The sequence below is a fragment of the Chinchilla lanigera genome, unplaced genomic scaffold, assembly GCF_000276665.1.
Source record: "Chinchilla lanigera isolate Chin_1 unplaced genomic scaffold, ChiLan1.0 scaffold00011, whole genome shotgun sequence".
NCBI classification, from domain to species: domain Eukaryota; kingdom Metazoa; phylum Chordata; class Mammalia; order Rodentia; family Chinchillidae; genus Chinchilla; species Chinchilla lanigera.
In genome coordinates, this window is record NW_004955412.1 from 12,281,342 (window position 1) to 12,296,960 (window position 15,619).

At 40.1% G+C, this 15,619-nt stretch overlaps 1 protein-coding gene across 1 annotated transcript in view; it reads left to right on the top strand.

Annotated features, from left to right (window-relative positions):
* The window catches only part of Fdx1 (ferredoxin 1), a gene marked incomplete in the record, with an annotated part of 32,031 nt that overhangs the window by 442 nt on the left and 15,970 nt on the right, over window positions 1-15,619 (top strand). The window contains 1 exon segment of the mRNA XM_013511103.1: window positions 5,072-5,196. Within this exon segment, the coding sequence (XP_013366557.1) occupies window positions 5,072-5,196 (125 nt within the window).

Consider the following 15,619-nt stretch of genomic DNA (forward strand, 5'->3'; position numbering starts at 1 on the left):
GCCTCGCCTCCCGGCCGCCCCAGCCCGAGGTTCCTTCGGGTCGCCGCGCCCCGGGCTTGCCCTCCTGTGCCCTGGAGACTCTGCCCTCGCTGCGGTTGGCCCGTAGGGGCCTCGACCCGACGTTTGCCCTGAGCCTGCAGGTGCTTTGTGCGCGTCCTGCTCTCAGCCCTTGCGCGCTGGCCCGCGGTGGGATTCCCTCCTGCCGGGCGTGCCAGGACAGCGTCCCAGGTCTTTGTCGGGCATTGTCTGTTCCCGGGAGTCACAGAACTTGCCCTCTGTCCGCGCGGTCTCCTGGTTAGGACAAGGGTTAGAAGGATCGCGTAGGAGGGGTAAGGCAGGCTTGCTGCTTTGCACGCATCATTGCCGGTTTAACTTCCGCAGTCCCTGTGAGCCTTTCCCCTGCTAGTGAACAGGTGATAAACAACAGTGCAGAGCTTGCAGGGTTATTTGAAGAGTGAGTGAGATAACAGTTGATTCGGGTAATGTGCTTGGTGGGTGGTGAGGGTTCGGTTGATGTCACCTGTTAGCAACAGTGTCGTAGGCTTATGGTTAATTTCGTATTGAACGTTGAGATGTGAAAAGTTTTTCCTAAAATGTGTTGAAGTTTTATATTCTTGGGCATGCTTGTTTTTAAAAAGCACTGCCCTTTTAGATTTTTTTGAGGTAAGAATTTGCTCGTAATTTCATGGGTTAGCAGCTGAGGGAAATTTATGTAATGGGATCTAGAATAGCTGTGGGTCCCAGGGTACAGGGTAGCGAGAAGCAGGACCTAGAGGGAGAGTTTTGGGATATAGATAAGATTGCTGAGGGTCAAAGATTTATATGTCTGACCCTTATGCCTCTTAGGCACTGGGCGCTCAATTATGGAAGACTAATTTGTTCCCGTGCCCTCCTCCACTCCCTCGTCCACACCTGCCCCTACCCTGCCCTTGCCTACCTTTGACCTCCTCCTGATGGCTTTCTTCAGTGATTACCTTCTTGAAAAGTTGTGTAAAAGTCAGGACGTTGGCCGGGCGTGGTGGCGCACGCCTGTAACCCCAGCACTCTGGGAGGCTGAGGTGGGAGGATCGCTGCGAGTTCGAGGCCAGCCCGGGCTACAAAGTGAGTTCAAGGCCAGCCTGAACTTCATAGTGAGACCCTGTCTCAAAAAAACAGACAAACAACAAGTCAGGACATGCATTGAATGTGTATGTAACTAGTACTTAAGGGAACCTGAGTGCTTTTATATATGGGAATTACCCCACCCAGAGTTCGAGTTTGGATATGTCACGTTGTTTTAACATCTGTTCTGTTTCTTCATACTTCTGCTTTCCTTCTCATTGGCACATTTTCTCATGATGGCCTTGTGCTTCCTTTTAGACTTTGGAGCTACAACTAGATTTCCCAGACCCACATGTCAACGGTTGAAGTTTAAAATAATTAAAATGAAATAAAATTATTCAGTCCAGTTATGTTACTCACATTTCAAGGGCTGAGTAGTAGCTGCTTGTGGCTAGTGGCTGCCGCACTGGACAGTGCAGTCTGAAACATCTCTGCTACGGCACAAAGCTGAGTCGGATGCAGCCATTCTGACTTTGAAGTCTTAACATTTAGCTATCAGTCACTGAAGGTCAAGAAAACTCCTTTTACTCCAAAATGCCTTGATGCAGTGCTTTATATTTTGTGATGATTTAGATTACAAAGGGCTTTTATATATGTTATCTCACTTGACTCTTAAGACAGTTCTATGATGTAGAGAGGGCAGGTAAGTGGTAATAAAATATTCATGTTAAGTAACTGGCAAAACCAGAGCTAGAATTTAATTAGCTTTGGTTTTTTTGAGCATCATGGTAATTGATAATCATTTTTTTGTGTGGTGCTGGGGATCCAGATCTAAAGCAGGGCTTATGAATGCCAGGCCAGTGCTGTACTACTTAGCTGCACCCCCAGCAGATAAATCTGTAGTCCATAGTTTAGTGAGTCATTTGGGAGAAGGTTATAGGAAGTAGGGGGCCTTAGACTGGGGGCTCTTTTTCTGGCCCCCAGGAAGAGGGTGGGCATCAGCAGCTGTGGCTTTCTTTTCTACTTAATAACCTTGTGGGATCTGTAGCACAGCAACCCCTGTCAGTTTTGTCATAGTCCTGCTGTGATCAAGTAGAATAAACGGGAAAGATGTGTAAAGAGCAAGTGAAGAAAATACAGTAGTTGTTTGCAGTGATGGTTTATGATGATAGATTTTGAAGGATTATATTTATTTCCCAGTATATGAGATCTTGCCTCATTTGGGACTAGCTAAGTTTTTTACCAGTCCTTAGAACTGGAGAAAAAACCATAAAACCCACCATCACCAATCAGTAATAGGGAACAAATAAAAATTACTTAGGATACTAGGGAGGTAGCTCAGTGGTAGAGCACTTGCCTAGTATGCACAAGGCCCTAGGTTTGATTCCCAGCATCAAAACAAACAACCCCAACAAAATCAAAATAAACCAGAGATATTTGGGTAAAGTACACATGTATAATGGTTTTTTAAAAATTTGTATAATGTTTTAAGGAACAAAGTATTACCACCAACTTTCTCTCTTTCAATTCTTTAAATTAAAATCAGTTTATTTCTTTAATTCACAGTTTGGCGAAGTCGCTATTTCAGTTTTGCTTAAGAATGACTTCCCATGTTCATCTAATGAATATTACGTTGAATCGGGACTGAAATCTGCATCTTTTGGACCTTAGGCTCTTTCAACTGTAGAATTACCTTTCCTCTTTCCTTTCCTTTCCTGTCCTTTAGTAAACTGATTAGTACTTTTACTTGGCAGTTTGTATTTTTTTAAAATAGTGTTGTACACCTTTAATGCATAGCAGCAGGTCAGGTCTTAGCAGGAAATGTTATCCCAATTTTAAAGAAAAGTCTGATGTGAAAAAATTCAGATTTCATTGTTGTAAACTTAGCTGTAATGTGCTCCAAAAGAACAGCAAACCTAAAACCTCAGGCTTTCAGTAATTCTAAAAATGGTAAAATTCTGTTATTTCCTGTAACTTTAGCATAGTGTGGGCAAGGCTACAGGTGTTTGTCCATATTAAGTCTCTGGATTTCTCATAGTCGTATTTCCATCAGGCTTTGGGACATTCTCATCTGGTTTTTCCATTGTTAAAGAGGTCTAGACTTGAACTTATTTCCAGCTTCTCTAAAACACTTCCTCCTGCTTTGTTGACCCCAAATTAAGCTGTACCACCAATTTCCCAAGCTGGAAGCCTCACCATTATTTCTTTCTTTTAATTTTCACTTATATAACAGTCTCGAAAACCTGCCATTCTACCTTGTGAGTAGTTCTTAAGTCAATGGCTTAACTTTGTTTAGTTTGTGCTCTTCTGTTAACTTCCAAAGTGGTCTCCCTGACTTGGCTCTTGGGGTGTCTTCATTCTCAGCCATTCTGCCCTGGAAAAATGGCAATTGTTTAGTTTAAAAATCATGATTAATATTTGAGAATAGTTTTTTCTTTGCCTACCCTGGGGATTGAACTCAAAAACAGGTGCTCTACCACTGAGCAACATTCCCAGCTTTTTTTATTTTGTATTTTGAGGCAGATTTTCATTAAGTTGCCCAGGCTGGCCTCAAACATGGGGATCCTCCTGTAGATTACAGGTGTATGCCACTATATCTGGCAAGAGTACTTGTTTTTAAAGGTTTTTTTTTTTTTTTGCTGTAAAATTTTGGTGAAAACAGGTTCTTATGAGGGACCCACATACACATACACACACACACACACACACACACACACCCAACAGGATCATCTTTTAATTAATTATCGGAGTCATCTTTTTTCAGGGTCATCATATCAGGGATGATATCCAGTTAGTGGGGCTTCAGTTACCTCATTTGTGAAATGAGATAATTGGATTTGATAATTTTCAAGATATTTATAGCTATGCAGTTATTTAATTCTGGGTTTTATTTATAATAGAATTTTCTTTGGTGGACTGTTAGCATCTGTTGGCATCTTTTTTCTTTTTTGGACTACATAGTGAGACCAAGCTGGCCTCAAACTTAAGATGCTCCTCTGTCCGCCTTCTAAGTGCTGGGTGTGCTGGGTGTGCCTTCATACCTGGTTAACTCATTATTTTAAGTTGAAGACTCTCTTTTTGTTTTTGTTTATTGATTGATTGATTGTCTTTTTGAGACAGGGTCTTGCTGTGCAGTTCAGGCTGGCCTTGAGCTCACTTTGTAGCCCAGGCTGGTCTTGAACTCTCAGTGATCCTCCTGCCTCAGCCTCCCAAGTGCTGGGATTACAGGCATGTGCCACCGCACCTGGCAAGAATCTCTTTTTAATTGGGAGTAAATATTATAATGATAACAATCTAGTTGCTAGAATAGTTTTCTAAGTTTTGGCGTGATAGTTGTGAGAAGGGAAAGAAATTTAAGTCAGCTACCTAGTAGACGGTATCTTACAGGAGAACATATAAGGAATTATTTTATTTATTTTTCAAGATACAAAAACCTTTGTTAGTTCTGTTCGTCTTTGAATACATAATGTAGGCTGAAATGAAGTGTAATATTCATATACTAAAAAACAGAGTTTTTAAGTTGTATTTTAAAAAACTGCTACCTCTCAGCAATAGTATCTTATTGGGTACCCTCACTGCAGTCACCAGTTGATGGCAGAATGAAAGCTCACCATAAGCTTGGCTTGCCTTTTAGGGCCTCATTCGTAGAAGACATAGGTCTTCAGAAAGCTACTGGGGAGCAAAATAGGTTCAATCTTTAGTGCTCCCCACCCTGGTAGATTTCTTGAGTGATAGTGATTACCACATATGTTTATGGATCTGTGAGCTATCTGCATCCCCCAGATGTCCCTGACCAGATGTTCATTGCCATTTCCGTTGAGGTGATAGAGCTTGTCACCTGGTAGTAGGTGGAGAAGCAGGCCTTTGGTTTTTGATGTCTTCTTCTTAAATAAACTTTCAAAAGAAAAGGAAATTCTGTATAAGAATATATTCATACAAATGCATGTGCTTTCTTTCTTTGGCCTTTCAGGTTAAAAACAAATTATGTTTGAAATTACTAAAGATACTAAATAACTGCTTCCTTTTCCAGCTCAGAAGATAAGATAACAGTCCACTTTATAAACCGAGATGGTGAAAAATTAACAGCCAAAGGAAAAATTGGCGACTCTCTTCTAGATGTTGTGGTTGAAAATAATCTAGATATTGATGGTTTTGGTAAGTGTGAAACATTCTCTAAAGTTCATAAGTGAAACTACTAAATAGGTTTCTTTTTTAAAAAGGAATTTTAATCTATAGATTACTAGGTGAAATACTGAAATTCAAGATGTGTTAGTGTTATATTTTCACTTTTAAAGACTGATAGAGTGACATTTTTCAAATCTTTAAAAAGAATTTAAGCATTGTCAGAAATCTACTGTGGCCTTATTTCCTTATTTTTTACCTGCGTGATGTGAAGCAGAGGGTAGCAGATAGGGTTAAAAGATACCAGGTTAGAGATGGGTTAAAAGATACCAGGTTAGAGATAAATTATTGCAGAGAGGTATTTAGTTTTTAGTTGTTTTAAAAAAAATTTTTTTTTTGGTGGTACTTGGGATTGAACCCAGGGCCTTTTGCATGCTAGGCAAATGCTCTACCACTGAGCTGTGTTGTGTCCTCAGCCTTTTTTATTTTATTGAATTTTTTAACACTTTTATTAGTATGTTTGCCATACATAATGATTACATTTGTTGTGGGAAGTTTGTACATGTACATAACACATTTTAATTCCTTTTACTTCCCTTTCCCTTCCATTCCTTCCTGCTCCTTCCAACTCTTGTTTTCCTTCCCATTTGCAAAAGCTCTGTTTCCATTTTTTCAATTCACTTTTTAAAACCCTTTTCCTTTCCTTCCTTTTTCCTTTATCCTCCCTCCATCTCTTGTTCTCCCCTTCACATTTAAAAAAGATTTCCTATTTCCTATTATTTTTGGTGTTCTAAGTTGCCCAGGCTGGGCTTGAATTTATAATCCTCCTGCCTCATCCTCCTGAGTAACTGGAATTTTAGGTATGGACCACCATATCTGGCCTTTGAATTTATTCTTAAATGTCAAAAGCCATGAAGGGTAACTTATCCTAAAAAGTGTGTTACGTAGAAAGTTTTGATTTTTATATTTCTAAGTATATTTCTTACCCATACGTATATACGCAAAGCCTGTGTTTGGGCAGTGGACCTCTTGTATTTTCTCAGGCATGTCCTGTGTATCACTTGTCAGTTTCCCTTAAACACCATCTCCATCTAGAATGCTCATTTTCAAAGAGGGGTCCCTTCCCCATTGCCATTCATGTGTCAGTCTCGGGAAATGCAGATTCTCAGGCCCCCATCAGATTTTCTGATTCAGAGTTTGGGGTAGTGTCTAGCAGTGTGTATATTTTAACTGTCTGCTCTGTGATTCTGATGGTGAACGTTCAAGTTTGAGAGCTGCTGGCCTAGAACGAGGTCTAAAGACCATAACCGATTGTGCCTTCTTTTTTTTTTAAGAATAGGAAGAATTTATTTAGAGAAAGATAGCTTTTGTCTGAGAGGGACAGAAAAGGCCCAGAAAGTAGGTTGCCCACCAGCTCCACTTGTCAAGGGTATTTTATTGAGCAAAGCCACGAGGTGAGCCTGGCTTAAGGTGGGACAGAACTCTAATCAATCAATGAGATAACAAGTCTAGTTGCTTAGTAATATTGATCCAATGGCAAATCATAGGATGGGTGTGAGGTTGGACAAAACTATGGTCAACCAATAAGTATACAGTAAGTGTAGTTGCTAGGGTAATATTGATTAAGTGGGGATCAAATGGGGAAACAAGTCATGTAGCAAGCGCACATAGGCAGATAAGGACTTTCCTGGAAGGTGTGGGTTAAGGAGATACAGTCCTCCACCCCAAGGTGATCAGTAACTACTTAGAATGTCAACTACTGCTGTTCATCCCTCAGGGAAGAATATGGGTGAGTAGTTCTTTTTCTTGAAGCCTGGCTTTCAGTGAATATGTCTTCAGCCACAGTTGTCTTCTACATTGACCTCTCTAGGGATCAGCCCTGTCTGACTGCCTACAATATTTGTGCCAAACTTAGCTATCTATAATATTCCCCCCTGTGAATAAGTACCTCTAACTGCCATGAGGTGGCAAGGGTCGAAGACTGATCTGGCTACTTCCAGCTGAATCGGGTCATAGTTGTGATAGGTAGTCAGAGATACTTCACAGAGGGTCTATGAAACACACTCAATAGGCACCAGGTGTTCTTGTCTTGGGTAGATGTACAGCTTTAAGTCTGGAGGACACAGGCCACAGAAACAAGTATGCATGGACCAAATAATAAAATCAACAGGATAATCATGAATATAGCCAACAAAGTTTTCCACCAGGAAGAGCCAGTAATAGCTTTCCATAAAGAGGATAAAGAGAAGGCCCAGGGAATTTCAGAATCTGACATATTGTTTAGTATCTTGAGCAGCTATTGAGATATTTTAGAAGAATCAGGATTGTACACACAACATTCACCTTTTATAATTGTACAAGTACTCCCTTTGGTAGCTGTTAGAATGTCTAATACCAATTTTGGATAGTGGCTTGCCTCATTAATTTTACTTCTTCATTCAGGAGAGAGAGACCAGCTGCATTGTTATTTAAGGCCTGCTGAGTATAGTTAGTTAAGACCTTGATGCATTGCATGACATCCTCTAACCTTAGGGAAGGCATAAAGATACAAGCCAAATGATCATACCAGTGAAACACTCTCTGTCATAGGCAGGGCAAGTTTGCAGGGGTGCCCATCCTAAGTAATTAGTAAAATTCGGCAATGAGACTGGGAGTGATTTTTCTGCTCCCAACATAAGGGGACCTTTCTACTCAGATGTCCTATAGTGGGAGTTAACCATAGGTAATTATCTCATATCTGAAAATAGCCATCTTGATATCTCTGGTTGTTGGCCCTCAGGATAAGACCCTTTTATTTAATAGGGGTCCTACTAGAGCCTTTAAAGAGGCTTCAGTGGCATTGTTAGAAAAGCTTTTATTATATCTAGGATCATTAGGAATACAGTTTATAGGCCACTCAGCTACCTTGTAATTGTGGCCTAAGGAATGAACCATTGAATTCTGTAACTCATCAGTATAATCTTGTAGTTTATTCCAGTCATCTCCTTGGAATGGGAATACCCACCAAGGAAGTCCAGATGAACTGGACAAGGGGAGCAGGCCATATTCAGCAAGATGTTTGTTGTAATGACTGCATATTTTTGTGCCCACCTTAGAAAGGAATTGCATTTTCTCTTAAGTGGTAAAGTGGTTAGTAAAAGGGCTAAGAGTAGCATCTTAGATTATTTACCTGAAGATTTTGGTTTTTTTCCTTGAACAAGAATCTTAAGTCTTCAATGGATTCACAGGAGTATTCTGATAATGATGGCTCACACTCAGTGACAGTCTCTGGTTCCCAGGACTTGAGTCAGATGTGGTATATGGAGGAGTCCAGACTTACTACCTTAACAGCTGATGGAGTTGACAGGATCACAGTGTATGGTCCTTCCCAAATTGGTCTCTGGCGTGGAATATGGGTTTGCTTTTTTCTTTAAGCTGAGCTTCCGTTAGCTGTTGAAGAGTCTGTTGGAATTTAGCTGGTGATATGACATCCATTAGTAAGGTATCTGTTTCTCTATTGAAGAGAAAATCATTAGTGAGGAAAGGGCATCCATAAAGCATTTCAAATGGACTAAGGCCTAGAATTTGTGGTGTATTTCTTATTTTAATGAGAGCTAGAGGTAGTAAGTGAGGCCACTGTAGGTGGGTCTCCTGAACCATTTTGAGAAGATGTCTCTTTAGGATCTCCTTCATTTTTTGTACCTTTCCTGATGATTGTGGCCTCTGTGCACAGTGGAGGTGAAGAAAATGCCCAGAGCCTGAGAGATACCTTGAGTAACCGTTGCTTTAAAGGAGGCCATTATCACTCTATAAGTTCTTAGGAAGTCCAAATCTGGGGATGGTTTCTGAGACTAAAACTTTTACCATCTCTTGTGCCTTTTCTGTTCCATAAGAAAAGGCTTCAACCCAGTTTGTGAAGGTATCGACCCAGACTATTAAGTATTGAACTCCTTTATTCTTTGGCATATGAGTGAAATCAAGCTGTCAGTAATCCTAGAAACTGTTCTTAAGGGACTGGAACAGCAATTGGTTTTTTTTATTTTTTATTTTAAAGAGTTAAAGATAACGTAATAATAGGGGGGGCTTACCAAATTACAGACCAAATGGTAGGAAATTATCAATGGTTATTGTTTTACATATTATTATCTACAAGATAGTTTCTCAGGAAAACAAAGAGACAAATAATAGTGAGTTACAGACAAAAGAGGTAGGAGATTATCGATAATTGTTGTACTATACTTTGGTATCTTCAAAGTGGCTTCTAAAGAAAATAAATACAACTATACATGAGTGACCTATTGAATAATCATTAACTTTTCTCAATGGTTGTTGTAGGAAACACATAATAATAGACATGCATCCATTTATGAAATAGGATAGGAACAATACAAACATTGCAGAGTTATGGATAGATTAGTAGGAAAATATCAATGGCTGCTGTAATACATGGTGGTATCTTCAAAGTGGTTTCTCAGGAAGACAGATACGCAAGGACCTAACAAGTAGTTATAGCCTAAGGGTTGTCAAAAATCAAGTGAGCCATCTGGGGCTAAAGCCATTTTTTGTAGCGCTTTCTCTGCAGCCTCCCATCACATTGGGACCCCACAACCAGTTAGTGTCCTCTCCCCAACTGTCAGCACAGGTAGCAGGAATCCTGCTGCAGACTTCTCCAGAGCTCCACCACAGCCTGTACTGTCAGGGGAAGAATGGCTTCCAGGGAGTCTCTGCAGGTATTGTGCAAGGCCCTCCTGGTTTACAGCTTCTGAGCAGCTCTCATGACCCCAGTCCAAAGGACCTCTGACTCCTTGGGCTTAGTCTGCGTTCTCATGTTCTCTGAGTCCTTGTTCAGCAGCTGCTCCTCTGCTGACTGTGGACCTTTCTGGTTCTCAATGGCAGGAGCAAGAGTGACCCGTTGTATGGCATGTATTCTCAGGGGTTTCTCCATGTTTGAATGGTTCATACACGACCGTGGGTGGACATCTGCAGCTGGTGCATGGTGGGCCAGTTGTGTCATTGTTTCTCTGTGTTGTGGTAGTTCTCAATTAAGCGGCGGCAGCCGGCCTGAGGGCCGGTGCACAACAGTGCTCGCTGCCACGTGGCTCCCCGTATGCCTGGGCCCCTCCTTCTGGGCGCCCACGAGGCAGGGAGCGAGCCAGCTGGAAGACCATTGCTCCCCACTTGTGGCTCCCCATGTGCCAGAGTCCCTCCTTCCGGGCGCCTACGAGGCAGGGAGCGATGGCATAGCAATTGTAACACATTGGCTCTCAGACCCCTCTGTTGATGGAGTCTGATACCTTGAAAGTCCCTTAAAAATCCCTCCAGTTTTATCTATAATTATCTCTAAAATTTTGATGACTTATGAGAAACAGATAACAATTAATACATTATTTTTGACCTATGAAAAACTCAAGTTATTGTACATAGACAGCAATATATATTGTATTTGTAAAAGCAGTCTAAGCATCATTTTGATTAGTTTGCAGCTTGGGCATGTATACTGTAGTATTTAGACAGGATAAATTACCTCACCCCAGAATGGGAGCTGGACTTTTAGGTATGACTAAAAGGAATGAGTGAAGAGAAAGTTATCCTGGTTATAGCTTAAATGAGTTACCTTTTATCTGGTGACTTCTTTTTATTGAGATAAGATGGCTGGAAGAAAGGCCAGGATTGAAAAGAAGGACAAAGAGACATGTGCCAATGTCCAGCAATAGGCTGGTTTTTTTCTTCTAGTTATTACTCAGGGCTTCTCCATGGAGATGGCAAATGGAGATGACAGTCTGGGCAGAGGAAGAGGGCAGAGTGCCCAGGGGCCTTTTAGTCTTGCTAGGCGAACTCGGAAGATGAGTCTGAACTCTGGGACTGTACCTCAGAGTGTAGTCTCACTTCCAGTAGCCACCTTTGCAGTCAGGGCAAAGTGTGGGGGACCTCTTAAGGCAGTCCCTCTTGAGGTGGCCACCAGCAGTGGCAGGTGAGAGTGGTAGTAATTGAAGTCTTCTTGGAGCCCCAAGAATCAGACTTAGGTTCTTTTGTTAAGGTCGCAACAAAGGCAGTCACGTTTTGGTCTTCTTGCTTTGTCTCATTGGCTTTCTCCCAATCTTGATTATAGAATACTAAGGAAGCAGTTTTTACTAAAGTATCAAGTGAACTATCTGGAACAAAAGCTATTTTTTTTTGTAACTTTTTCTTAATGTCTGAGGCAGACTGGGTAATAAATGTGTCTTTAAGCATAATCTGCCCTTCTATTGAATCAGGAGCTATGGACATGTTTTTAACTAGTGCCTCTTGTAAACAACGTAAGAAGGCAGAGGGGTTTTCATCTTTCTCTTGATAAATAGTTGACAATTTAAAATAACTAGAGGGCTTGACTTTTGTCCTCCTTAGACCTTTAAGAATACAGACTTTAAAATGTCTCCTACTCTAATCTCCTGTCTGGCTGAAAGGCCAGCAGGGGTCTTGGGTAGGGACTGCTTGGGCTGCAGTGGGAACTGGTTGTTCCCCTGGCTACCTAGTCGGGTATGGACTGCTTGGGCTGCAGTGGGAACTGGTTGTTCCCCTGGCTGCCTATCTTCTGGCACTCGAAAATTAACAATATGATATCACTAAATGTAATAGCAGCTTCTAAATGCTGCTTATCTGTCATTTGAAGTCAATGTTTGACTTAAGATTAACATTACATCTTTCCAGTTTAGCTTATAGGTCTGAGTAAATCCTCTAAAGACCTCAATGTACTTATCAGGATCATCTGAAAATTTTTCTAGATCTAATTTGACTGTCTTAAGTCACTGAGAGAGACATAGGAACATGAGTAGTTATTAGATGGATTATAATTGTGCTTTGAACATAAATAAGAATTACTTCTTAATGTAAAGGAAGTTTGAACGTAAGGCACTTCTGACCATTTTCCCTCTTTTACAGTATGATTCTAGTTGTAAAATAACATCATAATTAATATTTCCTTCTGCCTTCCATTTTGGCTCTGGGGGGTATGTAGGCCATGAACATGTGCAGAAAAATATCAAATGGCTCTTTTTCAACACGTAAGGATTGAACATATTCCAGTGCTTAAGAATGCATTTCAAAGGAGTAAGAGACTTTGGCATTGAGCCCCCCATGCCTGAAATGCAAAAAGAAATTGGGCGTCCACTTTAATTTCTATTTGATTTTTGTACTTATACCCTTGTAGCGTCCCTTAAGTAGTTTCCACTCCAGGGTAGGTGGATGCTGTATGGAAAGAGAGCAGAAGACAAACTCAGCGAGCCTATCCACCCTTGAATTGCTGCACAATTTGATCTTCCCTGGGAGCTGGTGAACTTACTCTTGTAGGACACTTATAAGCACAAGTTACAATTGGTCCCAACAGTGGCAGTAATGTTTGAAAAAAGGAAGCATAACTTTGTAATAAGCTGCTCTTGTTCTTTCAAAGAGGACGTATATCAAAAAGTGAGTTGGAAGAAGAGCTCTTCTCACGCTATGAAGGAGATTACCTCTAGAGACAGACAGAAGCAACAGTTGACGGGAGAAATTCTGCCCTGGGTCCTAGGTCAAAGAAGTTTCCAAGACACTTGTGTTATTCATCTAATCACCTAGGCAACCTTTCCAGCAGCAGGACAAGGATATGTAAATTTTCTATTTATTAAAATTTTTATATCTTCATTTAAATTTTTATTTAAGTTTAAACTTTTATATCTTTGAAGTTCACAGGGTAAACTTAGATTTATCATCTAGCGATCACATTTTATATGTTTGTAAAGGCTATTCTGTGCCCATATGAGAGAAAAGGCTGACTGAAATCTCTTAACCCTTAGCATATGTAAGACACAAATGTAAATTGTTTCCCTGATAATTGTTTTCCTCCATGAAAGGCTAACAACTGTGGCAAGTTGCCTCAGCCTGGAGGTAGGAGTAGTCTAAGGTCTAGGTGCTTTTAAAGTTAACTCTGAACAAATTGGAGAAAAATTGGGGTTTCTAACTTACTAGAAGGAGAGAAAAATATGATAGTTAAGTGGAGATTTTTCTATAGTTGGAAGCCAGTTTCCACTAAGGAACTTTTGGATATCTGCCAGAGAGCAGCCCTGGCCATGACACCTCAGTTGTTCTGACTTTCTGTTGGTTCATGAAATCAGAGATTAGTTTCCAGGAAGGAATCCAGCTGTTTGTTTGGTGAACATTGCATTAGCTATTGGCTTCAATGGGGATTCACCAAAAAGATGCTGGGAAGATATGTCCTCTGCTTTAAGAGTGGCAGCTGCTCTAAGAGAATTGAATTAGCTGGCAGAGTAACCACTGTTTGTCACAGTTATATGAGAGATAGGTAAAAGCCTGAGCAAAATCATTACTTAGTGCTTTATAAGTTTATAGTAAAGATTTCAAAGTCCACAACTTATTATCAGAGTATTTTCTTTTCTGCACATAAATGATAACTAGACCTAGGAGGGGAAGAGGAAAGGTTGGAGATCCTCCCTTAGGCTAAATGTGTTTTGGTCCCATTGTATGGTGCTTTGAAAATAGCTCCTTGTGGTTTTACACAGAAGTCAGCTCATTCTACTGTCTCAGGTTCAGTCTCCTGAGGGAGACTTGCCCAGAACACTAAGCCAAGACATGGCTTTTGTGTGTGTTCTCCAGGATAGGTGAAAGATGGGGTATGTGTGCCTCACTGAAGATGACTTCCCTATATTCAGAGTTAGCAAATGCTTCTTTTCTATGGGCTTCACTTAGTTGTTGGATAAGAGGAAAAGGTTGAAACAGTTTAGAGTCCTCTCTAATCTTATATGCTTCCAATAAAGGAAAATACAATGTGGCAGGAAAAGATTAGAAGTAAGGCCAGAGAAAAGAAGTCTTCTCTCATACTCAGTGAGTTATAGAGACAGTTTGCCCCTGAGTGGTCATTCTCAGCCTGGAAAGGTGAGAATGGGGAATCTCAAGAGTTAAGATTGCCTCCTCACCAGCAGATCAGGCCAGAAAGAAACTGAAGCAGAACAGGCCTAATATTTCCTGTAGAGTGTAGAGGAGGATCAGAGCCAGTCTGTCTCAGTGAAACCTGTCCTCCAAGTCTTAAGAACAGTCACTGACCTAGTGTCATTTAACTGGTGGAAGGAGTCCTGTGTATTCTTATATAGGCAAGTATATTTTTCTAAGTATGAGCTAGATTTTATTTTAAAAGACCCATTTTATAGCATTTTGTATCAAAGCCCATCAGGAGATGCTCTAATATTATGTTTCCCTAACACTGCTAAGATAATACAATAGTTGTTACATTGCATATTGTTGTCTTTGTCTTAGTCAGAGTATAAAATATATAGGCATGATATCTTGTCTAAACAATATTAGCACAGGCCATTCTTTTCAGGGAAACTTAAGTGAAGCTAGCTGTAAAACTATGTTGTCGTCTGTTATTTTTTCTTTTTCCCTTTCTTTCTTTTCCCTTTCATCCATTACAATTTGTCTTTCTTTTTGTGCCTCTTTAATGGCACAGTTCATTTGCACTTTCAAGAACTACTGTGTCTCTAGATCAGAATTAATTTTTCTTCACTCATTTCCCCTGTGATACATTAAAACCACTTCCCTGTGTTAATGCTTATCACAATTTTCCTTTTTTAGAGAGACTACCTCTCTCCTTTATTAGATTATGAGTTATTGTAAGACTGTTACTCAGGTGCCCTCATGGAGTTGATTTTCTAGTTACTTGCTGAATTTCTAAATCTTAATCTTTTTTGGGTCAGTTTCAAGATAAATACATCATTTGAGTATGTACTGCAGTCCAGCTTATGTTATGTGAGGTAGTTTTTTCCCTTTACCTTCATTAAATTAAAATTTATTTATTTATTTAATTTTGTGCCAGGAGTTGAATCAGAGCCACGCATGTACTAACCTTCCCTGTTATAGGCCAATGACAGTGAACCTTATAGAGCTCTCAGTGATACCATATAGCCTGCTGTGGGACATGTGCCATATGTTCACCACCACTGTTACAGCTGAAGAAACTGAGGCACTAAAATATTAATTTTTCTTGATCATACATGTGGCAAGTGAGACAGTTAAGATTTAAACCTAAGGCACTCTTAACTCCTAAGCCTCTGCCTTTTCCTTACATTATTTTCTTTTTCTTTCTACGTGAACACCTTTTACAGAAATGAGATGATGAAATAATTGATATCAGTACTGATTTTAAGTTTGATAGTTGGCAGTGATTATTGGGTCACATTGGTTTTTGGAATCTATAGACCTTGTGAAAATGCAGGTTTTGGTATTTGGTTCTACATAATACAGGGGAAGAGGAAACTTTGTAGTTGTATTTTTGAAAAGTTCCATATGATTCATATCCAAACTTATTAACTGTGTGATTTATTATTTTTTTTAAATTTCTTTTTATTTTAAAGAGTAAAAGAAGGATAACATAATAATAGAGGGGGCTTATCAAATTACAGACCAAGTGGTAGGAAATTATCAATGGTTATTGTTTTACATATTGTTATCT